Source organism: Camelus bactrianus, chromosome 6 (assembly GCF_048773025.1).
Source record: "Camelus bactrianus isolate YW-2024 breed Bactrian camel chromosome 6, ASM4877302v1, whole genome shotgun sequence".
Classification (NCBI taxonomy): Eukaryota; Metazoa; Chordata; class Mammalia; order Artiodactyla; family Camelidae; genus Camelus; species Camelus bactrianus.
This window is the reverse complement of record NC_133544.1, coordinates 39,475,991-39,502,119: the sequence shown is the minus strand read 5'-3', so window position 1 is coordinate 39,502,119 and position 26,129 is coordinate 39,475,991. Positions and strand designations below refer to the sequence as shown.

Below are 26,129 nucleotides of genomic sequence, written 5' to 3'. Positions count from 1 at the left end.
ACTGAATGCTTTGAATTTTCAGTGAAGTGCGCAAATTATCTCTGTTCCTAGGCCCTCATCACCATAGTAACAAGGAGCCAACTCATTCTTGAAGATGGGACAGGAGGCTGGTCCATTACTTTTCAGAAGGACTTAAGACAATCCAAATATCTTTTTGTAGATTAGACAGCAGGCCAACTAAATGTGTGTCTAAACATTCTCAGCGTATGCAAAATACAACTGAGATAGTTTGTAGAGGAAGTAAAATCCCCTGAGTTGTGGTCCAGACGGGCTTACTTTCTGCCTGAGGATAATCAAGTAGCTTCCTGTTAAGGCTCATTAACATGACCACCTCATGACCAGTCCACATTGAAGATAACTTTTGTAGAGAAGGTCTGGGGGACCAGAGAATCAAATGAGGCAAAGGTAAGAAAAGTGATTTTTAGATTTGGGCCAAATTGTGTTAGGTGAAGGCCACAGGTACATCTTTGTTTAAATATGTTGCAGTTAGATTTATTTTGGAGTGTCTTGTCTTGGTTCTTGCTAAGGGACAACATTGTTTGGGGCCTAAATCTTAGAGATTTTCCTTGACAGTTGTGTTTAAAACTAAAATTTGGGGAGAGGGTCTGTGGGGAGAAAAAAAAATAGATCATGATTTGAGATTTGCCACCTGAAACATCTACCCTGATTTTTTTTCTAATCATTGAGTTTGTGAATAGAATTAAAGAGTTTAGGAAAATCAAAGTATAATTCATGTTGGAATAGCCAAATAATTTTCTGTATGGATATTGATGACTAAAAACCCCATAAATTTAATTATTATCAGGAAAACAGGAGAGTTTGAGATGCAGGATAGAAAAACTCCCAATGATACAAGCTCTATGTGTATTCTGATATTAATTAAAATATCAAAGACCTCCTAAATCAATTGGTATAATTTTTATTCAACAGTATTGGGTGTCTGTAACATACTGTTTGGGGCTTGGTAGATACAGCAGTGAACAAAACTACATTTTCTCCTAGAGCTGTTCAGGCAGACAGAGGAAGATGCATCAACATGGACACATGTCACGAGGGAAAGAGGAAGTGCTGCAAATAATACAGAGAAGGAATAAAGGGAATAGGGAATGCAGGGAGTAGTACTCCTTTATGTGGGTGGTCAAGGAGAGCAGAGACATGGAAGAAGTCAGAATGACACAGATAAATATCTGGGGGAAGAAGCAGAGGGAACAACAGCACAAGTCTAAATGCTCTGAGGTGAGAATGTGCTTTACATTTTTGGTGAAGAGCAAGAAGGCCAGTCTCGTTGGAGCAGAATAAGCAAATGGGAGACAGACAAGTAGGAAAGGAGAAATAGTGGGGGGCATCTTACGTGAAACCATTGATGGGTATGGCATAGAAAACGATATGGTCAAATGTCCCTTTTCCTTATAAGGTCACTCTGGCTGCTGAGTTTGAGAGTATGGGGAGCAAGAGTAGAAATGGAAGAGACCACAGGGAGACTAACGCAGGCAAGAAACACTGGTGGCTTAGAACACAGGGTAGTAGCACTGGAGGTGGTGAATGGTAGTTGGATTTTGATTATATTTTGATGGTAGTGGCAATAAGATTTGCTGATATGGTTGTAAGAGGGAAAAGGGGGTCAAGGATGACTCAGGTTTTTGGCTTTTAGCAGTTATAAAAACAGGATTGCTCTTTACTAAAATGGGGAAGATTTTGGGAGGGTAGAGGGGACGTTACTGAACTAAACTTGGGTCTACTTGTCTGTGTGCAGTAAAACCAATCTACTGACATCAGGTTTTGGTGAAGGAAAGTGTAGCCTTTATTATAAGTGAAGGTGCCAATACAAGGAGAAGGGGTGGTTCGTGCTCTAAAATCCCGACCTCCTCAAAGGGTTTCAGCAAAGCATTTTTAAAGGCCAGGTGATGAGGAATGGGAGTTGCAGGCTGAATGATCAGCTGGTGCACAATGCTCTGATTGGTTGATGCTTAGGTAACAGGGTGGTACCACAAGGGTTAACATGATCAGTCCTTAGGCTCCAGTAGGTAAAACTGTAAAACAACTCAGGAATACGCACCAAATATTATTATATGGATATTTCAGAGAGGAGCCAAAAGAGGATATGGGGGAGGGGTCTGCCCTTGGAAGGCTCCATGGGGTCCGGCCCAGTTACAGTGGATTGTGCACAGGGAATCAGGATTTTATTTTGGATATGTTGAGTTTGAGATGCTTGTTACATATCCAAGTGGAGATTTTGAATAGTCAGCTTACGGATCTGGAGTCCTGGAGAGAGGTTTTGGCTGGCCACTTTGCACGACATGTAGGTTGTATTTAGAACCATTAGAGTGGGGGTGAGGCACTTAGGGTACCAGTTCCCAAACTGAGGATTCCTGAGGCATCACAGAAAACCTGGGTTGCTACAGGATATTTTCAGATTTCTAGGAAAACAGTACAGACGGTGCATGTGTTTGACATGCGTTTTAAAAAAGTTTTTAAGTTGAGATGTGTACCTGTGTGTCCTGTACTGCTGGGATCAGTTGTGTGCAGTTTTGTATGTGCACTTGGTGTTTCATCAGTCAGCCCTACATAGCAGAACTGACTGTGCTAAGTTAGAAGTTTCTGGAGGGTGTGGTTGAGAATCTGCCCTGAAAGATAGAGAACCACTACTTGGAGGGCCAGGAAAGGGCTGAGGAAAATTTGTGCAGAATGTCTTTAAAAAGCAGTTTATTTCTAAGATTCTTGCATACTTTGAATTCTTTCTGTAATATATTATCCCATTCTTTAAAAAAACCTTAAAAATGTTTAAAATTAATTTCATGAAATAACATTTGTTGCAAGAAAGAATGGTGAAGTAGGCTCTTTAAAGTGAGTATACTCGATGGGGAGGGTATAGCTGGGTGGAAGGGTGCATGCCTAGCATGCATGAGGTGCTGGGTTCAATCCCCAGTACCTCCATTAAATAAATTAATAAACCTAATTACCACCCCCCTCCCAAATAAAAAAAAATACAAAGACTAATATACTATTCAATTCTGAGATAAGATGACTCAGAAAATTAGGGAGAGTTGGGTAGTTTTGGATGCACTCAGACATCTTTAGAAGGAATATAATCTAGTAAATGAGCAGTTAGATAGATTTAGAACAGTCAATGGAATTAGTTGAAACTCAGAAGAGTATGAACACCTGGGAAGTTAAAATTCATTTAATTATATCAGTGAAGAAAGTTGTTGGGTCAAAAACTGACTATAACTTGGTTGAATTCTACCTTCGATTTTTCTTTTCTTTGCTTTTTTTCATGTGTAACCCAAACCTTCTGGTTTAATACTTTTGGTATCACGAAGAGGGGACAGTGTGAGTGGAGGACTCAGGTATTCCAGTTTCTGAAGTTGGAATTTTGATCCCCATTATGACTTAAGAAATGACACAAATTTATAGTATATGAACTAGCCTTGGAAGCCTTGTCAACTCAGAATGCAATGATAAAAGTGGATTTCTGGTCCTGCATCAGTATGTGAAGTCATGACTAGGTGGTCATCTCGTGCGTGATTCCTTTATGATACTCAGGGTTTATAATTCTAACAGGAAGGAGGTGTCCTATTCAGTAAACCAAATAAATATCACATGTTTTTTGAGTATGAAATAAAAGGATTCCATGATGTTTAACCAAGTTTTATGTGTCTTGATACTTCTGAATCATTCTATTTCTAATTTTGTATTGAGTATTGTTTCGAAGAGTCACTGAATTTTCTTTGTTTCTGGGATTTGTGGGATGTGGTTAGAAATGTGATTGCAGGATAAAATTAAAATACCTGTATAACTTTTCTTAAAGAGGCATTTTGGTATTAAAGTCCTTTTTTAAGACCAAAAATAAAATATGCCTGATAAAATATGCCTGTTTTTTAATGTGTATGTATATATATATATATTTTTTAATTGAAGTATAGTCAGTGTACAATGTTGTGTCAATTTCTGGTGTATAGCATAATGCTTCAGTCATATATGAACATACATATATTCCTTTTCATATTCTTTTTCACCATAAGTTACTACAAGATACTGAATATAGTTCCCTGTACTATACAGTATAAACTTATTGTTTATCTATTTTATATATATATTAGTATCTCCAAATCTTGAACTCCCAATCTATTTCTTCCCATCTGCTTCCCCTCCCCGGTAACCATAGGTTTATTTTCTGTGTCTGTGAGTCTATTTCTGTTTTGTATATAAGTTCATTTTTTTTTTTTTTTGAGTCCACATATAAATGATATAATATGGTATTTTTCTTTCTCTTTCTGGCTTACTTCACTTAGAATGACATTCTCCAGGTCCATCCATGTTGCTGCAAATGACATTATTTTATTATTTTTCATAGCTGAGTAGTATTCAAATTTTTAAGGAGATTTTCTCTTAGCCTCTTGAGCCTTCTCATTTCTTCTATTCCTAGTTCCATGCTAGGAAAAATGTTAATTTCAGTGCTGTTTTTCTTTACCTTATGGCTTTGTTTTCATGTTAAGTTTAAAGATCATTTTTTCCTGTTTGATTTGCCTGTCTTTTGTTTCTTTAACTACTTATGATCCTCCCTCACCTTCCCCATCTTCCCATATAAAAGCGTGTGAAATACACTTATCTGTAGTTTTGATTTGTGTTTTCTGTAATAATGTAAGAAGTTTAGAGCTGAGTGGCATCAGATAGCCATGATGTCACTTTCTTCCTTCCATCCAAATTAGTTTTAATATTGAAAACTTAGGAAATATTATTTGCTTATACTAACAGTGAGTGACCTACAGAATATTCTACCTTTTCTTGTATTATCTCAGCCTCTCTTTTAAGTTGTGTGTGTGTGTCCATAAATATTCTTCTAAAGTTAGTTTCAGATCTGGAGTATTTAAGTAATGGTTTGAACGCACCCCAGGATCAGATTCATTTCCAAAAAGATCTGTTTGTGCCGTTTTGTTTCCGTGTGTTGTTCTGATGTTCTCATCTCATTTCTGGATTTGTTATGTAAGTGGGCACTCATATTCTTTCTAATGGGCTTTTATTTATTAAATTTGTTGCTTCATGATACAGTGACTGTAATATAACTTTCTGAAATCTTATGCCTAAATATATCCTTTGTGTATATGACACATACACTCCTTGCTTCCTTTTCCTTCCATAGATACCTCTGATGTACCATCTGCTTTATTAGTCTGTCTCCCAACTAGAACATAGGTTTAATGAGAATGAGGATTTTTGCATTTGCTTGCTGCTGTATCCCCAATCCCTGGGAGAGTTCCTGGTATATTGTAGATGCTCAGTAATAGTGAGTTAATGAAAGATCTGTTCAGTAACTTAGTTCCCAAACTATGAGATTTGAATAGAAAGAAAAATGATTGCTTGAATGTTCAAATTAGAGACTAGAAATTGTTTTAAACCTGTGATGTAAAATGGAAGAAACTTGAGCAAGGTTTAGGATGGGTGAAAATTCCCAGTTAAGGGGTCCAATCTCTTTAGGCCCCACAAGACAGTCGCAGCTTGAGTGCAGCACTAGTGTTGCAGATCTGCATGAGGGTGGGCCTGCCTTTTTTGGTAGTTTTAATCAAATCTCTAATACAAGTGATATACACTTACATTATAATATCTTAATAGTTTTTCTTGTGTCTCATCCTCTCTTTCACTGAGTAACTTCTAGTCTTGGAGCAGTATTTTGTAAATTTGAGGAACATTATGAATCCTATCCAAAGGAAGAAATTTATTGAGGCCCTTCAATATGAATAGACTTAAATTTTTTTTTTACATTACATTATAATGTAGTTAAATACATATGAACAAAACCAGTAAATCTTGTACGCTTTTAGATCTTATGCAACTATAAAGAGAAAATAAATACGTAATATGAACAGTACTTCAATGATTTTGATGTTTGAATAAAGTTTGAAAAACTAAATTGATGCATGCAATATAAACTGTGCTGGCATGCAGTCTGCAGACTATTTTGTGTTTGTCATGTTTTAAAGATGCTGTGATAACTCACGCTCTCTACTTTTTCTCCATTTGAACTGGTGCTGAAACCTTTGTTCACACATTGGCTTTCATTTTGCCCAAATTAAGTTTGGGTTTCAAGCACATTGGAGCATATCTGTAGGTATTAAGCCATTATTTTCCAAGTGAATTCAGGGCCTGGAGAATATCCTATGTGGTTATCCTTTGGTGTTTAATATTTTTTTGACCTATAGATTCCACTCACAGTAGAAATAAGAACTATAGTGAATGTTACTCTCCTTGAGGGTGCTGTTATGTGCAAGACTGAATGGATTGATTTAAAGGGTCTATTTATGTGTGAACTTAGGTCTAGCTCTGTACCTCTCCAGAAGATCCCAGCTAATCCAGGTTAGCTTCTGGTTTGCCTCTCGGTAATTTTTAGTTCTTTGCTAATCACTGTAGAAGATTTTTTTGGGTTCAAAGGTCTTTGTTGGGTTGTCTTTTACTTTGCTGTCTAAAGCTGGAAGGGAAATGTTTAATATAAAACGGGACTGAGTGTCAGTTCCTGAAGTTAAGACATATCACAGAATGTTTTCATAAGGAGAACTTGGTGTACCTCTTTACCTATTTAAATATTTTATAACTTAAAATGTGGTTTAAAATTTACATTTACATTTTTAGTGTATCAGAAAATGTTGACCTCTGAAGTAATGTCTGCAACACTACTGTGGTCTTGAGCAAGTTTCAGTATCTGAGCTTTTATCTCCTTCTTGGCACAGTGGTTGCATACTGTAGGCTACAAACTGTTGAGGAATATTAAGTTTGTGGTGGCTTGAGGACCACAAGGGGATATGTATGCAGAGATTGAGAAGAAAGAAGAAGCAGCTGGTTCAAAGGCCCCAAGATGCAAATGAGCTGAGGAACAGAAAGGGGGCCAGTGAGATGTTGTGAAAGTGCTTTGTAGATACAGAACATTCCTTACAGCTCAGGTACCCTTAGTTTAGGGAAGATGTTTTCTTTTTCCAGTGGGCTATGGTTTGTTAGCTCCAGGGCTACTTTGCCTAGGAAGTGCGATCCTTCTTTGAGGATGGAAAGGAGGAGTTGGACCCAGCAGTTTATGAATTATGTTACTATTACTTATTTGTACTGATAGTCTTTTTCTATAAGATTGGGCAGTAGGACAGAGAGGCATAGGCTTATTACTAGAAATTTTGGATGAGGGAGTTTTGCGTCATTTCTAACTCCCACCATGTTTGGCTTTGCTGTTTGGTATGTATAGTTCGGCATCTATTAACCCAGCCCTGAAATCTGATCTTGGGTATCAGTTTTTCCTTTGTGGTTTGGTTTGTTAATTGAAGTACTGGGTTCTGGGTGTGAACTATGCGTATTCAGAATTAATTTAGAACCAGGGAAGTTAGGGTTTTCTATTGAAGTAATTAATAAAGCCTATACATGTAAATAACTTATACAGAAATAATCAAAGCATGATAATAGGACAATAGTTTGTTTTTATATCCCTTAAAGATGAAGTTTTACAAAATTTCTGGGTATCCTCTTCCTTTCTAGTTTGGGTGTATAGGAGTCTTTATCAGAAATTTTGTTAGTGCTGATGTTGGTTTGGCTTTTTAAAAATATGTAAACATGACCCTAGACAGCTAAGTTTAATATGGTAAAGAATCATGGGGAGACTTTATAGTGTTTCTTGTTGGGACTTAGTGTCTGTGTATTTTAGTATTTAAAGGATGTGGTTTGGGGCTTGAAAATGAGAGCGAGGTTGCCTAACTGAATACCTGAATACCTGCATGTCTAGATTATTCTGTCCTGGAGATTACTAGTAACATAAAAGTTGTTTTCTTTTAGCTAAAGTGTTATTATTAAGTTAAATAGCTTTATTGTGGAAGTGTGTGTTTGTGCATGGCTAGTGAGTAGGATTTTCTTTAAAATCTGATACTGCACAGGAATGTTTTAGGTAACTAGAGTTACTTAGTGTGGGGGAAAAGCTGCTGCTCAAGCTTAACTACTTTTTGCTTTAGAGAAAAGTAACCAAGATTAAAAGTTACTATGGCCTGGGGATCCTCTGTGTCTCCACCTCATGCACCTCATCTCTGAGAGAGCAGGGTGCTAGATCAGGAAATGATGGGTGGAGTTGCTTAATTGCATCAACTTCCTGGGCTGCTTAAGCATTGTTAGCCAGACACTAGTGTTATTTAAGAGATTCTTGCTGATTGGTTTCTTTTAAGTCCTTAGGTTTGACATTGATTCATGCTTAATGAACGTTTGCCATGGGCTAGGCACTTTGCTGCATGCTCTATGAGAGATACAGAAAGGAGTAAGATTACTCATACCTTTCAGGAGCTTACAGTAGGGAGATGAAGACAAGATAGACCATGGTAAGTATCCCAAGGGAGGCACTCAAACTAGGCTTATAGTACCATTGATGAGTGGGGATGGGGCTGTAGATGAGACTTGGGCAGGGAGGGGACCAGTTGAGGGATTGGTTTTAGTAGCTCCTGTGGGTAAAGAGTAATAAAGATGTTGATAGGTAGGGAAGAAAAGTCAAATGGCCACTGTGATGTAAAGGGCAAAGTAGAAGGTACTAAAGCAAGAGCTATTAATCAGATGCCCTGAGATTTCCCCAAAATTCTGTGCCAAGTTGTTTATGTATGTAACCTGGTTTTTTTCTGGGGCAGAGAACTCACACCTTTTCTAAGATTCTGAAAAGGATCCAGGGTCCAAAAAAGATTTTGAGAACCTTTATCAACTTTAGACAACTGAGAGGGTACCCAGATTGATGAAGATGTGGGAGATTAGGATGCTGTTGTAGAATAGTTCCTGGCATTTGCTTTTCATGGAGCTCCTCTGGTGTGTAAAGTATTCTTGCTTGATCCTATGGGGGATTTGTAAAATATCAGACAGGGGTCTGCCCTTAAGGAGCTGATGGTATGTAATGCTTTCCTTTGGCTTTTTGTTCAGCTTGGATCTTTGTATGTCCTGTTGTCTTTGGGTCTTTGACCATTTCCTGGGCAAAGAGAAACATTTCTGTTAAAATGAACTTAAAGTGACTTTGGTCCATGACTTTTATTTTTCCTTTAAAAGAATGGAGAACCACTGGAATTTGAGGGTTGAATGATAGGCATGTATATGCTACTTTTCCCCTTCCTTCTCATATACTATATCCAGAATAGGCACATCCAAGAGACAGAAAGTATATATGTGGTTGCCTAGGGCTAGAGAAGTTGGGGACAAATCAGGAGTGACTGCTAATGGGCACAGGGTTTCTTTCTGGGATTATAAAAGTGTTCTAAAATTGTAGTAATGGTTGCACAACTCTGAAGGTACTAAAAGCCATTGAATTGTGCTCTTTAAATGGGTGAGTTGTATGGCATGTGAGTTATGACTCAATAAAGATGTCATTAAAAAAATACAGGTGGTAGGGTGGGGGGAAGTGGGAAGTGTTAAAAAAATAAATATACTGTGCTTGTAATTAGAAACTGCTGTACAGCTGCTTTAGTGAATTCTGGACAAATCATTTGACTCTTCTGTTAATTGTTATGTAAATGTGTGTGTGTGTACCCACACACGGCCTCATTTAAAATACTATGAAGCATTTTCAAAAAATGACCTAGCACTTAGTAGTATTTATTACACTTTAATTGCTCAGCTTCACATTTGTGAAATGGGAATTAATAATAACAACAACAACAATAATAATAATAATAATAATTCTGTGTATCTCATAGAGTTGTCCTAAAGGTGAAATTAAATAATACATATACATATGTAATCAAGCTCTTTAGAATAGTGTACAGATTAAGTGCTCAATGAATATCAATGGCTACATTATTATTAATAATATTAATATTTTAATGTTAATTCTGTCATTTCCACCTTCCCAGTGGGTGAGTGTGAGGGGGTGACTATTGTTATAAAAGGATTTATAAGAAGGTATCTTTAAATAGCAAAATTTCCTGTGTGTTTATTTAAATATTTTTATTTATCTTTAAAGTTGTGAAAGTTAAGTGCCCTTACACAGGGCAAACTCAGGTATTAAGCCATTCATTTAGGTTACAGAATGAGAAATTGAAAGCCGGATCTGTTTAATTAAAAAAATGGATTGATTGGTCTTGACTACCATTGTCTTCCAGATCTTTTTAATTTGATTGTGTGTTTGTCTCCCTTTTCTTATCTTTTTTGTTGCTTTCTGGGTTTATTTCCTGTTCAGTTTTCAGTAGAGGGTGTGGAGTAGGGCAAGAACGTTGGTTGGTGCCCCTTGACTGAACCAGGAAGGAGTGATGCATCAGACAGCCTGGGGCTTAGTGGGGAGGGACTTAAAATGAGCCCTGCAGAGCTGCCCTGCCCAGAGAACCTGTGAATTCCTCAGTTTTCTCACTCCAAATGGTATGCAGTTCCAACTGTGTGTGCATAATGAACATTTCTGGGTTCATTCATCCATTGTTTCCAAATGCATCCAATTTTTATTTCTCCTTTTTAAAAACCAGTAATTATGGGAAAATTTAGTTATGTAGAAAAATGAAGAAGTAATAAAATGATAAATCCCCACTTTGCCATTTCCCAGCTTCAAAAGTTTATCATCTCAGTGGCCAGTCTTGCTTGATATATTCTAGGAACCACGTCTCCCCCAAAATGTTTTGAAGGAAATCTTGGACATTGTTATCATATCAGCTAAAAGTATTATAGGATCTATATCCAAGAGATGACAACTTAAAAATACATACATACATACATACACATATTTTAATTTTTATGGTATGTCTGACTCAAGATCTACATATTAGATTGATTAGTTTGTTAAGTATCTTAATTTACCTCTCTCTCTCCCTCCCTCCCTCCCTCTCTCTCCCCCCTCCCTCTCCCTCTCTCTCTCCTTTCTCCACCCTTTTACCCCCTCCCCTTATCCCATCTTGGAATTTGCTTGAAGAAATCACTTACTCTGTTCTTCAGTTTCCCCACAATCTAGGTTTTGATATTTATTATTCTTCAGATTTTTAGCACATTTCTCAATCTCCTGTATTTTATGTAGGTTGATAGCTGGCTCTAAAGCATTGACCAGATTAGAATCAATTTTTTATAAGTTTTTTTTCCCCCATCAAGAGCATGTAACGTCTAGTTGTGTTTCAGTTTGTGATGTTAGCAGCTACTGATGATCAGTGCTTACTTAGATCCATTAATTCAGTAAAATTTGGAAAATAGTGATATCTATTTCTATCATTCTTTCTATTTATTTTGAATCAAAACTGTCAGGAAATAATCATTTTATTTAAGGCATTTAATGGCTTTAAGTATATTTTATTTTGAATATTCTCTCTTTGACTTTGTTGCGATGATTGAAATGTAGTACATGATTTGTGTTGAGATGTGCAGTATGCAATTTGGGTAGCTGATTACTTTAGAGACTTCGTATCCTCACAGTTCATCTAGTTAGGAAATTTGTCTTGGAGTGCTTCCTGGTGGTTATTTCCCAACTCGAAATAATTATTAGGGGTAAATATGCTTCTAATTAGTGTATACTTCCCTGCTTGTATAGTATTATTAATTGCTATTTTAAAGGCTTACCTGCTTATGTAAGTTATTATTTCTTTTAATAAGCTTATGCACTTAAATTTTCTAAAAATCATTCCTAGGCTTGATTTGGAATGAGGAGCGGTAAAGTCTAAATTGTGTCTGCTTAGTATAGTCCCGTGGGCCCTGAGGAGCTTCAGGGATGTGTGGTTTGTAAATCTCCAAAGCAGTAATGCCAAACTGTAGATAAGTGCCCTTTACTCAGGAGGGGCCAATTTGCTTTCATCAGAATTTCAAAGGACTAAGACTGCAAAAAGATTAATAACCACTGTATTCTGTATAAATGAGATTTTAATTAATAAGAATACTAACACTTTCCCCCTCCAGAGATAATTTGTAAAAAGTTAGAAAATTCTTGTCATTTTTTTCTTGTTGTTTTTCTTTTATGTCTTCTTGAAACATCGAACTTTAACCTGTGAGTTCTTACATTAGCCCCGTTGTTATGGGCTGAATTGTGCCCTCTCCCACCTTCATATTTTGAAATCTAACCCTCGCCTCACCCCCCAGTACCTCCCTCAGTACCTCTTAATGTGACAAAATTTGGAGAGGGGGCTTTTAAAGAGATACTTAAGATAAAATGAGGTAGATAGGGAGGCCCTAATCTAACTGGTGCCCTTAGAAGACGAGGAAATTGGAACACAAAAGAGACACCAAGGGCATGTGTACACAGTGAAACATCCATGTGAGGACATAGGGAGAAAGTGGCCATTTGCAAGCCATGATCTTGGACTCCTCGCCTCCAGGACTGTGAGGAGTAACTGTTCTGTTGTTTAAGCCGCCCAGTCTGTGGTATTTTGTATGGTAGCCCTAGTGAGTGACAGCATAAAGTATAGCAAGGCCACTATTTCTCTTTGCCTCAGTGGTTTTTTGGGGAACTGAAGTGTCGTATATAGCTTCACATCAGCTAGTTTCTGAAAGAGATGGTAGAACCTACAAAATCTAGATAGAACATATTAATTCCTATTATTGGTCTTATTTTTTATTGATTTGTTTTATTGTTTCACAGTTTCCCATTTGTCTGTGGTTATATTTATATGTCTCTTTTGTTCTCTAGCAGTTTTCATTTTATGGAACTAATTTTTGTAAATAAGTCTATTTTAAATCAATACCAGAACAGTATCTGTGTGTATTCTGTGTGTGCTGTATAGTCATTCCAGCCCAGCCTTATTCGCGAGTAATGTCATCTTTCCTTAAGCCTCTGTTCCAGGCTGCTATACTTATATTCAATTTTTGAAGTATCTCTTTGCCAAAAATAAAATTTAAATATTTCTAATGATGCCTGCTTCTGTTGCTAACTTGTTCAGTACATTGGAAACTTAGATTTGGAAATGAATGAAAGGCCAAGGAATCAATTTTTGTGCCTCACATTTGCCATGAGGGCAGGAATTCCATCAGTTTTGTTTAGGCTGAAGCCCTATGGTCTAGCACAACACCTGACTTCAAGAGAAGTTAAATATTTTATAAATGAATAGATTAATTTTAAGTAAGGTAAGTATCAAACTCAAGATATCCAAAATTGAACCCATAGCTCAAATTCTGCTTCCTTTCACAGTTAAACTTGTCAGTCTTCATGCATGACATTTAGAATAAGCTTGCTAAGAAGTTCCCATGCCATCCAGGTGGTACTCGTCTGCTCCCTTCCTCACCGCACAATGTGGTAGGTAGGAGCTAGCCTTTGGAGCCTGTGTGCATGTTCAGGCTCCTTGATGTTCTAGTTGTGTGTTCTTGGCAAGTTCCTTAACTTTCCTCTGCTTTTGTTTCTTTATCAACAATTGGTGATAATAAGAGTATACAATTCTTATGTTTTTTAGGTGGTGATTATGAGCTTAGAACAATGCCTGGCACACAGTAAACATTTTAGAGCTGTTAGAGCTATTATTATCCCAGAGTGAGAACAGATTGTTCTAGTTTCACTTGTTTGTATCTTTTATCTCTAGTTCTACACTGGTTTCTTTCCTTAGGCATAAAAACAATGCCCAGAGTTTACCCTGAAATTGTTCTGTATACCTTGTTGTAAACCATTACCTTTCTTCCTATTTGGCTTTAGAAGTTCCAGGTTTAGTTACATTCTACAGAGTGGGATTGGCTACAGAGTTAAAGATGAAGACAGACCTACTGTGTACTCAAGGATTAGTTTTATATGAGAAGTCTTATACAAGTAAATAAAACCCAGTATGTGATTTTTGTCCAATTACATGACAGTTTGAGCTCCTTAGTGCCTAATGTTTGGTTTTCTGTAGTGTAGATTTCTCACATTTACTCCTGGGAAATACTCATTTTTAACTTCAATATTTAGACTGGCTTTGCTAAGCTCTAAAAACAACTCCAAAGCAACAACTTTTTCAGATTTCTGTTGAACATAAACTTCATTTCTTTACGAGTGGTAATTCTTAACAAAGGGAACCTTAACCACTGAGTGCAGACTGCTACTTTAGTCTTGGTTCAACAGATTCCAGAGGAATGTAGTAGAATGGAGAGTAGTTACTAAGCAGCTGGGCACAGTCAAGACTGTAATTTAGGATTTATTTCTTTGATAAACACCGTGGTTCTATTTCTGAAGTAATCTCCCACCTCTTCCACTCCTGCCCAGGATTGCTGACAAAAATCTTAACTTGCCAGCTCATTTGTCTGCATTGATAATGCAAATAAACTATTTTGTTTGGTGCTTTAATATTTGTTACCTTGAATTTTTACTTTTTTACCTTTTTTTTCCTTCCTGAGGGACAAGCCATTTTAAAATTTAGTTGTCTCTAATGGTGTGAATGGGCCAGCTTGTGCCCAGTGGGCTGTGTTAGGTGCTTGGCTAAGATCGAGGCCCAACCCGGTGGTGTGAGTACATTGGCAGACAGCACGGTGTGGGGTTGCGTTTACATCCTAGAATTAGTAGCTGTTCTCTTATTTTTCATATCAGATGTTATCTGGCACCTAGTGGATTTTTGAACTGTGTTGATGGCTGGCCTCAAAATCTTTAACATTTATTCCCTAAAGGGTATGACATCTTAATGTCCGAGTTACATTTTGGTGGAATAGGGCATATGTTAAAGCTCTGATTAGTTCTTTGAAGGTACTGTACTGCATGTGCAAAAATGTTAAATATATATATATATATATATATATATATATATATATATATATATATATCCATTTATATAAAAGCATATATGGAAGAATGGTTTCAAAATTTAAAAAAAAAAGCATCAACTCAAGGAAATAACAGTTGTCTTTGAAAGAGTAGATTTTCTTTTCCTTTGTTTTCTGTAAGAAATACTAGAATAGGAAAAATAAGTGTAAACTAAGAATGCTGCTGCCATTCCCCTTCTACAAGATCAAGCCGCTAGCCACTGCAGTGCACCCTGAGGGGAATTAAGGTTAGAGAATAACAGGAAGCATTCTGTGCTTTGGATGCATGGCCCTGGATAGTCAGTGAACACAGATTCTTACATCTTCCCATACACAGAAAAGCACTGAAATCATTAACTTGAGATGTCTTTTCTTTGGGATTAGCAGTAATCTTTGGAAGTTCAACTGTGCATTTGTTTTTTTCCAGCAGAAAATCTTACACACACACACACACACACACACACACACACACACACAGAGGAAGCAAAATTTTCTTGGTAACACTCAGTGTACTTTATTTAAAATTTAACAAAACCTAATACTTCAATTTGTCTATGTTCCCAACTGTTATTTAATAATTTATAACAGTTTGAGCAAATGTTCTTTCCTCCCTACCCTAAGAAAAGTGGGGAGGAGTCCCATGTAAACTTGAATAATATCACTAATGCAGCATTTTGCAGTACTGTTAAATTGTGTGAGGTGTTGCTTCTGTTGCGATCTTAGTAGAAGAGCGAACTAGCAGCTGCCCTTCCTGACTTGTAATACTCCTTTTCAGGATGTCTTAGGTACTTTGTTGTCCCCTCAAGCTGTCACAAACCTGTATTATAGATAACTATAAAGCAGGTATGTCCAATATTTAAATACTGTTGTGGATTCTAAGGTTGATGAAAGCTGTGAGCAGTGAGTTCTTGAAAACCATGCATATGTGTTTCCAAAGGCTATTCTCTGTATTCAGTATCCGTTAATGGACAGTAACGGATTTTTCCATTAAATTGTGCATCACTAACTGTCCAACCCTCCTGAGGCAAAGTTCAAAGTTCCCATGAAATGGTTTTGGATATTCCTCTAAAAAAGGAGTGAACTCCCTCCAGAAAAAAGCTAGTCCCCAATATTTTGGAGCTGTTTGAAAAATACCATCTTTTCTGGCTTGGTTTGTTCTGTTCTATTGTTAAGGCACTTTGGAGTTGGATGTAGTCTGTCAGTGCTTAGAGGCTTATAAGATTCATTTCTTATGCCTCTGCCTATATTCACAGCCTCCTGGTCTTAGTGGTTTTTTTTTTCTCTTACTTTAATAGCCATAGAAACAGTTTCTACATACTTTTAGATTAGTGCGACTTCTTACATGGTATGTTATGTCTGCTTTAATTCACCACAGTTCTGTGTAGAAGTTTTATGTAGCACTGAAGAAAAACTGACCCAATTTGAAAGATAAAAGCTCTTTGAATAGATGCTGTCAGAATTATTTAATTTTATTTGTGTCATAATTGAACCTAGAATTTTTACATGCTTTCCTCCCCTTTTTTTGAAGTAAGGAAAATATAGATCCAGGAGAGCTTATTTAATTCTGCTCTTAATTCTATCACTGTCTACCTGTGGGGCTTCAAAAGTCATTTTAGCTCTGCCACCTCACTTGCAAAAAACAAGTATTTCATTATATTTATGTGCAGTACTTTGCTGAAATTTCTGTAATGGTCCAGTGAAGAAGGCGGTCATAAGATGTGCTTCGGAAGCTTTACATTTTTAAAGAAACAGTGAATTTTTATTTGCTGTATACTTTTTTCCTCCCTCTGAGGTATCAACTGATGAGTCTTTCAGGGACTTTTCTATTTTTATTCCTCTGACCTTTTGTAAATAAAGAGTAGCTCCTGTTCTGGCAATAAAATACTTCTCTTTGAAAAGCATTCCTGTACCTTTAATACAGCAGAAAAAAACAGGACAAACCTTATCTTCTAACCTGTTTGGACAGGACAGGCCATAGTTGAAGAGTGACAAGTTAGAAAACAGGCATCTGCCTTTGATGTTGGGCTGCCTTTTTAGCACCATGCCTATTAGCACTAGAAGACTCGTCCTCTCCCCTAGTCTAACCCCTATTGCCATTTGAGTCCTCATTGAACAGGTTCACTCCTCCGTAGACTAAAGTTAGTATGACTCTTTAGATTTAAGGATTTATCCAAGCCCTGTTTTCTCCCCCTAAGCAAAGTTAAATTCTCTTCCATGGTTTCACTTGGGGATTGTACAGTATATTTAGAGTTTTTCCAGCTTTTTTAAGCCAAAATCAGAAGTTAAGTGTCAAAAAAAGAATACTGGAATTATTTGCAAGCAAGATTTTGTCCTTTACTGGTGGAAAGTTGTTCAAATTTTAATTGATTCACTGTTGTATCTCACCTTATTCCTGGGGAGGATTTAAGATGACAGACAGGTACAGACTTCCTCATTTACAGCCACACTTCATTTGCTCAGGTTCACTTTTTTCAACTTCCATTCACCCCTAAACCATGAATTTTTGGCTCTGCCCTACTCACACACTGCAGTTCTCACAGCAGAGTCGCCAGGCGTCTCCATCACTAACTGGACCTTGTTGTAGGGTATAAAAATGATTGCTCCTTACTTTTATATAAGTTTTCCTGATTATAATAGTAATATATGCAATATATGTTCATTGTGAAAAATTTGGGAAAAGACATCTGTAATCTCAGTCCAGAAAACTTTTTTCTCATTGAATTTCTGTCCCAGCTATCTTGTTCCTTTCCTCTTATTTCTCTTGGCCAGCCTTGTGTCAGTCTGCATACTAGATATCTCTGTCTTGCATGCAGCATTTCTTAAAACTGACCTTACGTCTTCTTCCTCTGCTCTACATCTGCTTAGCTTCCTTTGTCACCATCTCACTAAAAGGTACCACTTCTTCATGTTGCTGCAGCCATGAGGACCCATTCTTGACGACTCTCCCTCAACTTTAAAAATCAGTAGCTAAAATCCTGTCTATTCTTCCTTACTAATCCGTTTACTTGTCTGTTCACCTTAGCTGGGACTTTGATTAAATCGTATACTTTTGAACCTCTTAAGTCTTTGTTTATCTTCCTTCAGGGCTTTTCTGACCTATTTCTATACCCTCAAGATTAATCTTGGTGCTGGTGGTCCCCTCTCCTCCCTTCACACACGCCTTCCTTTCCTGTCCCATCCCGCCCACCTGCTCCCCTCATGGACTCTCCCAGCACCTGTACTATCCTTATAGCTATCCTTATACATCCTTTAATTTTCTGTCTACTTAAGGGCAGCAACTATGTCTTATTCATAATTGCACTGGTAATATCCAGCCCAGTGTTTAGTAAAGTTCGCATAATAAATGGGTAGGAAGAAATGGGTGGCAGTATGAAAGAAATGTGAATCTATTTTGTTAGTTTTATGGTTCTGACTGCCTTATAATTTATATCTTAAGTCATATGATTGGCCTTCATCTACCTAGTCCTGTGGTATTAGTTGTGAACAAGTTTCCAAATGAATTATGGTAGTATGGCAGGAGTAAAGCTGATAGGTTGGCTGAGGTGGGCTCCATGAACTCGCCTCTCATTGATAAAGAGGTTAGGCTTTCCTGTAGGTAACAACAGTGTAGCAGAGATAAGATGTGGCTGCTTAAACTGGAGAGGTTGTGCTCGGGATGAACAGGATGAGGAAGCCAGCCATTTTGGTGACTTGGTGATTGGATGATGGGGGTCAGGGAGGAGGCATCGAAGTGACTCGACTTTCTGACTTGATTGACTAGGTACTTGATGCTGTCATTAACTAGTCATGTTGTTTTTTGGGATCCTTTTTGACATCTAGGCTATAGGATGTGTGGATGTGTCTGTCAGGCAGGCTGTAGGATGTGAAGTTTGAGAGAGCACACTGTCAACTGAAAAAAAATGCACAACCTAAAAGTCGAGAGTTACATTTTATTCAGGTGGATTTTCTGAGGACTTCAAGCCAGGGAGGTAGACTCTCAGATCTCTCTAAGAGACAGTTCTGAAGAGGTCGGGGAGAAGCTGGGACATAGGAGTCTTTGCAGCAAAGACTAGGTAGTTGAAACATCAAAAGATTACTGCTGTTAATTAAAGAAAACCAGATATCTCAAGTTAAGGAATTTAGCGGTTTTCTATGTATGGGAAGGTGCAAAAGTCTGGGCTCATTGAAATCGTTCCTTTGATATGCACTTTAGCTATCTAGGGCCAGTATCTTGTTCTTCCCCATCCTGAGTCCCCTCTGAATGCACCCCTAGGGGTGGCTGTAGAGGCTGAGGACTTGGCAGTGGGCAGCCTGCTTGTCTCCGTCCTGAGTTCCTCCGGCTCACCGCTGGTAGTGGCTGATGACTTGGTGGCTGCAACGTCCTTTGTTTACTGTTAGGGCAGGGACATTTTTTTTCCTTTACAACACCACTGCAGAGTCATCAGTGTGTGATCGTTCCAGCTATGGATCACTTAGATATATCGCTCAAGAGTAATAATGGTCTAGAAAAAGGAAGAACTCTGAGGAACACAGCAGTGTTTCAGAGCTGGGGAAGAAGAGAAGAGAGCTAGAAAATCAGTGTCAGAGAAACTGAGGAGTTAGTTGGAGTTGAAGAGGAAACTTAGCAATAAAATTGTTATTGATTTTTATTTATTTTTTTTTTTGGTGTGTATTTTAAAGAGAATAACACATAAGAAAATGGGTCTGTCTTTACCCAGCTGTTAAAGAGTAGATGCTTCAGTGTGGACGATGTGCTTGGCTTTTTGTTGGGCAGTTCCTCCTCACCCCTGTCCAGAGCTCAGTGCCCCAGCCCATATCCAGAACCCTACAGACACTTACGAGAGGTCTAACACGTGAGCTTTAAAAGCCCTTTCCAAATTGAATCTAAGGTTCAAACAGATTCTTGGCCCATCCCAGAAATTCTGATTCAGTGGGCCCAGGGATCTTGATTTTTTTTTAAAGGAGATTTTTGAGCCATCTAATGAACACTCATGTGTGGGTAGGTGCTATAACCCTGCATTTTATTTAATTGCAAAGAAGTAGGACTTTATTATTGTGAACTTTTAAAATACAATTGTGAGAAGAGATTGGCAACCATGGAAACCTGGCTGGAGCCTTCTGCAGTGCCTGTGTGAGGGACTGAGGGGGCAGTTGGGGGGGGGGGGTGAGGGTGAGGAAAGTACCACCATGTAGTGTAATCTGTTAGAGATGTGAAGTTTTTTATTTTATGGATTTCTGTAGTAGATGCTCCTGATGCTCTGCGTCATGTCTTCCTGGTCCACTACTGATTTCAACCAAAACTCAGATTTTTGCAATGTCTCTAAGTGTTGCCGGCACTTTTCTATTTTCTGTCTCAGGGCCTTTAAGCCCAGCAAAGGAAGGGAAGAGAGGGTAATATCCCAGGCATGCTTCAACCAGCGGGTTATGCGAGTCTGCCTAGAGGTTCTGCTTTCTTCAGGGCCTGCCTCCACAGTCACCCTGGTTGTATCAAATGACCTTACTGGCTTTTTTCCTTCCCTCTTGTATCCTTCCTCACTTCTGTTCCTTGGGATCATCTATTTTAATCCTGCTAAAACCTTGTCTATTAGTAATGTGTCAGTTGAGCTTACTTTACAGGTTAATAAAAGCAAACAAAAGCTTTCTGTAATCACATTAGTTTCTTCCTAATGCCCCTGTCTATCAATAATAGCACCTAAAATAATGTGTTGGGGAGGAAGGTGAAGAGAACATGTTGTGCAATGCAGAATGGCACACACATTGCTAAAGTTTAAATTTATTCACAGACATTCTGTTATGAGATCATTATGTGAGAATTAATTGGATTTTTCAACAGCCTCCATTTCTTACATTTCACTTAGAGAAGGGTTGAAGGGATATGAAAAACCCCGAAAATCATCGACACAGACAGCACTGGATGTGTCTCTTTTATTCATTTATTCGTTTATTTTAGCCATATACCTCCATCTTGTTCTTGAAGAAATCTGGGTGGCTCTTTTTGTAAGATTGAATTATAGAATGTATGATTCTGTATTGTGTAGAATATAAAGCTATTAAAAATGCTATAGTGCAGAAAGGGGGAAGATCTCCAAAGATTAAGGATATAAATCACCAAAGATCAGAAACAAATCAGTCTGACCTATTTCAGAGTTATCTTCTTAAAGATACTTGGTGTGCCTTAAAAGTAAGATTTCGCTTTACCTAGCTAGAAGGTATTCGTATCCATATTTCTCCTTTTAGCTGAGACTGGACTCTAGGAATTAAAAGTTGAAATGAAAGGTAAATTTGTTACGGATAATTACTTTCACTCTTGGTGATTAAAACTGATACCTGAAAGCAGTTACTGCATACCATGCAGGCTGCCACAGTGTGCAGGCACTGGGTAAATGCTATGGAGCGAATGAAAAGGGAATGTGCTGGATTGCCCAGTGTGTGTGTTTTAGACTGTGTCACCAGGAGCCAAGAGTAGGTGGAGCCCATGGGCTTAGACCTGTGAAAGCTCTTGCTTTTCCTTACTCCCACTAATCTGTGACTGTAGATGTTTATTTTGGTCTGTAGGTTTATTTTGTAGACCAGGCATCTCTACAAAACACTTTTTCCTCAGTCTGGGGTGTTCTGTGTAGCAGTGAGATATTTTGACAAAATCATTAGGTAATAGTATTCCAACCCCTCTGTTAACATTTCATCTCAGACCCAGAGAGGAAGTGACTTGTCCAAGGTAAAAATCACCATGTCTAGTTGATGAGTGATACTGTGGTTTCTGTATTTGATTTAAGATATTTGCAGAAAAAAAGATATTTGCAGAAAATTTGACAGCTAAGAGCATATACAAGTAGATTGGTTAGAAAATGAAGGCTAATAGATGGGCAAAGTACATAAGTAGATAATGAGAATTGTAAACATCTAAATATTCAACAGTATGGGAATAACTTGGAAAGCACTATAACAATTTTGATAGACTGTTTTGAGATCAATAAAATGCTAGTTGTGATGACTTAGAAATAGTGTTAACCTACTAGGGATTCTGGATGGGTTCCTCTTATATTTTCATTTCTTCTATACTGTGCCTTGTACTGACTGGAATGTTTTCAGTGAGTTCAAATTTCTTCACATTTAATGGACAGATTTTATGTATAGAATGTTAACTAATAATCAGTTTCTAAAATTCACTTGGTCTAGTCAGTTTGAAATTCACCTATTTATCTTCTAGCCTGTACTCCATGGAAAGAGGTTATTTTGCTTTTGTTATGCTTGATCTATATACATTAAAACTAGCTGAAATGAGAGTTGTTAAAGATTTAGGGAACTGGTAGAAAATGTTTCTGTTATTTCCTAGAATCATGAGAATGTAAGTTTAAAAAAAAACTTTTCTAAAAAATGAAATCAGTATCTTAATCAAATGTGTATTTCCTTCCTTAGAACCTCTGTTATGCACCTAAAGCCATATTGGAAACTGCAGAAGCAAGTGCGACCTCTGGAAATCAGCACGGAAACTCTGAGAACTCCTATGAGCCACCAGGAGGCTATACATGATGAAAAACTCAAAGCTAGCTGCATGAAACCAAGTGTCTTTGCTTCAGCCTCTCTTGGTAAAGCATCATCTCGAGAGCCTTTTGGGGTCCTATCTCCAAATGTTCTGTGCAGTATGAGTGGGAAGAGTCCCGTAGAGAGCAGCGTGAGTGTTAAAACCAAGAAGAATGCACCATCTGCAACAATCCACCAGGGCGAAGAAGGGGAAGGGCCACTTGATATCTGGGCTGTTGTGAAACCAGGAAATACCAAGGAGAAGATCGCATTCTTTGCAGCCCACCAGTGTAGCAATAGAATAGGATCTATGAAAATAAAAAGCTCCTGGGATATTGATGGGAGAGCTACTAAAAGAAGGAAAAAATCAGGGGATCTTAAAAAAGCCAAGATACAGTTGGAAAGGATGAAGGAAGTCAACAGCAGGTGCTACCAGCCTGAGCCTTTTGCGTGTGGCATTGAGCACTGTTCTGTGCATTATGTAAGTGACAGCGGGGACAGTGTCTATGCCGGGAGGCCTCTATCAGTCATCCAGATGGTTGCCTTCCTCGAGCAAAGAGCCAGTGCTCTGCTAGCCAGTTGTGCGAAAAACTGCACTAACTCAGCTGCCGTGGTGAGGTTTTCTGGCCAATCCAGGGGTGTGCCCCCAGCCTCTGAGCCCTTTTCTGCTCTAGGGGCATGTGAAGAACCCACGGAAAGGAGGAATCCTGAGGTTGGTGAACCACAGAGCGAGCCGGTCCGCGTCCTCGACATGGTGGCCAGGCTGGAGTCCGAGTGCTTGAAGCAACAGAGCCAGCGGGAGCCCGGGAGCCTCTCGAGGAATAACAGCTTCCGTCGCAGCGTAGGCCGCATGCTGCTTGTGAGTGGCACTCAGGCTGATGAAAGCAGAGCAAACAAAGGCGCCTTGGAGGTGCCTGACACTCAGGCGAATCCTGTGGGGTCTGTGTCTGTGGACTGTGGCCCCTTGAGAGCTGACCGTTGCTCTCCTCAGGGGGACCAGGCCTGGGACGGCGCTCCTCGGGGCTGTGCCCCACTGCCTGCAGATGTGAGTTTCCACACGGACAGTGCAGGATTGCAGCCAGATCAGCAGACTGCCGGGAAAAGCAGCAATAGATACGACGTGGAAATGACAGAGGAACCTGTCGGGTCACTGTTTCCTCCTCGCACCTCTCCCCAAGCCATTGAATTGCCCACAGATGCTGTTGATTGTATGAGTCAAGAGCTTGTGCCACTTACTAACCAAAATCCTGGTCAGAGAAGAAAAGAATCTTTGTGTATTAGCATCACTGTGTCCAAGGTAGAGAAAGAGCAGGCTTCTAGTTTAAAATCCTGCGAAGACCCACTTCCAGGGATGTTGTTTTTTTTGACTCCTGGTCAGCACCAGTCGGGCTGTTCCCAGTTGAGCGAAAGCACAACAGAAGAGCCTTCTGGGGCCAGTCAGCTTGAAGATGCTGCTGAGGGTGACAGTGCGTCTGGGGAAAAAAGGCTTTCAGCGGATTCATTTGTCCCCCCGGCCTCTCCTGTGGAAAGTACGTTACCAGTGCTCGAGGCGTCCAGTTGGAAGAAGCAGGTGTCACATGACTTTCTGGAGACCAGATTTAAAATCCAGCAGCTTTTGGAGCCTCAGCAGTACATGGCGTTTCTGCCCCACCACATTATGGTGAAAATCTTCAGGTTACTTCCCACTAAGAGTTTAGTGGCTCTTAAATGTACCTGCTGCTATTTCAAGTTTATCATTGAATATTACAATATCAGGCCAGCAGATTCTCGCTGGGTTCGGGATCCACGCTATAGAGAGGACCCGTGCAAGCAGTGCAAGAAGAAGTATGTGAAAGGGGATGTGTCCCTGTGCCGGTGGCACCCTAAGCCCTATTGCCAGGCGTTGCCCTACGGGCCAGGATACTGGATGTGCTGCCACCGGTCTCAGAAGGGCTTCCCTGGCTGTAAGCTGGGGCTTCATGACAATCACTGGGTCCCGGCTTGCCACAGCTTCAATCGGGCAATCCACAAGAAATCAAAAGGGACTGAAGCCGAAGAGGAGTACTAGAGTCCGTGTGTGAGGTGATGGGCTGGTTTTTAAAGCTGCAAGACACCGCCCATTGCAGTGGGTGCTGCCTGTCTGAGCCCCACTCCAGGAGCCTCCGCTCGCCCCATCTGGACGGCCGCCGCTCAGGTGTCTGACGAGCTGTGCGGGAGCATCACTCTCGTCGTTTTACAGCAGTGCCGCGTGTTTGGTCCAGGGGGTAGCCCGCAGTGTGAGTCACTGGGCTGTGAATAACTATGCTGATTTCCCAGATCACATCCTTCCTCAGAGGGTGAGGACTTGCCACCGTCCAGAATGTTCAGAAGAGTTCATTGCTGAATATGCAGGCAGTCCCCCAGAAGGGGTTCCAGGAATGTTCTGAGCACTGTCATCGTGTTTGAAATAAGTGAACAGTGTCCTGTGAGAAGAACAGCAGTACTCTTGGATGAGAAGTGTGCTTACAGAGGAAGTCGGGCACCTTAACTTGGACCTTGTGTGCGTGATTTGTGAGATTGATATTTGTGGTTGGAGGTGGATTTCATGCCCTGTGGTGTTTACAGTGTATATAATGGTTGTGTTTTCATAGGGCTATGAAAGTGCACATTAAACCCGAGCGCCTTTACTTTAGATGAGTGCTTTTGGCCCCTCTGTAAATAACACTATTAAAATCCAGTTGTAAATAGTGGACGGCTGACTGAACAACATAATCACCACAATGCAGCTAGGATAGTGTTGCAGCTACAGTTGTGTGGTTTTTGTTTTCTTGTCTCGTCTTAAATTTGTATATCCTGCGTAAGATATGAATGTTTCCCAAATAAACTATGAATGTTTTCTGTATAATATATGAATGTTTCTGAGAAGAAACTCTAAATAGTTAAGAGGTTAACCTGTTGAAAGGATACCAAATAATGGTTTAACTGGACAACCTTAAAATTAGCATAGAGAACAATCCTTGGTTATATTTTAGTGATCTACCAAGAATGAGAGAATATTATATAGTCAGAATATAACATTCTTGCCTATTTTATTCTTCCTGTCTGGTTACAATTTTTTTTTAACTTCAATAAAAACATGCATCTTAAAATGGGACCTGAGTTTTGCAGATTTGTTTTCCTTTTTGAGGTAATATTGAAGGAGGATGTTGTGAATTGAGTCCTAAGAATTAAAAAAATTTTTTTGAGTTGTTGAAGGGAGAAGAGAATTCTTTTCTGCCACTGAAAAGAGACCATCTTCGCTTAACGTTATGATCTCATGTTTTTGCAACCCTTTAACGCATTTTGAATCTGTTGTCTGCTCAGCTCCCACTGTATTTCCTGTTGGATGAGGTATTACCTAGGCATAATTGTTCAGAAGTCATTGAGGATATATTTAGGCCTGTGGTCTTGTAACGCTTGGTGGGGCTGGAAGGTAGCAGACCCCAGAAAGCTGCTGTGGAGGACCTAAAAACTAGGTTGGCTTGAAGTTGAGTACCCACCCAAAGAGCCTTGCAGCCGCATCAGCTGTGTGGGCTGTGGAGAAGCACTGGTCAGTGCTCTAGGGGAGGGGCTGGGGGGGGGAGTGCTGAGTGAGGAAGGCTGGGATGGTCCCACAGGAGAAAGATGTAAACGGCTGAGGAGGCTTTTGGCCAAGTCTGCTCGGTAGAGTGGGGCAGGGCCGGAGTCAGGTGGAGCCAGGGTCACCTGTAGCCGAGGCCTTGTGTGGCCACAGAGCAGCTTCAAACTGCACTCCGCCTGGGCTGCTCCTGCCCCCATCTTAAGCAGTAGGTGTCCCTCCATGAAGAGAGGGGACTGAAACTGGGAAGTGTCTCTGGGTGCTGAACAAGTCTGCCTGGCAGGCCCACGGTGGTGGTACCGCTGCCGTGCTTGGCGGGAGCCCGCAGGCTGGTGGATTCGTCTGGGACCCAGGATGGAGAAGAAGCTGCGAAGGCTGAGGCGTTCTTCATCGTGACTCACCCTGGCCGAGG

The 26,129-nt window shown here is 39.5% G+C and overlaps 1 protein-coding gene across 5 annotated transcripts in view; it reads left to right on the top strand.

The window, feature by feature from the left end:
• The window catches only part of FBXO34 (F-box protein 34), a 67,919-nt gene extending 42,664 nt beyond the window's left edge, over nucleotides 1-25,255 (top strand). For 4 of the 5 annotated variants that reach the window (XM_074365486.1, XM_074365485.1, XM_045522040.2 and 1 more), the window contains one exon: nucleotides 22,039-25,255. In XM_074365486.1, the coding sequence (XP_074221587.1) occupies nucleotides 22,049-24,190 (2,142 nt within the window). In that variant the 5' untranslated portion in view covers nucleotides 22,039-22,048 and the 3' untranslated portion in view covers nucleotides 24,191-25,255. Of the gene's footprint in view, nucleotides 1-8,183; nucleotides 8,334-22,038 lie in introns of those variants that run through there. The other variant, XM_045522041.2, reaches the window with a different exon arrangement.
• The last annotated feature ends 874 nt before the right edge of the window (nucleotides 25,256-26,129 follow it).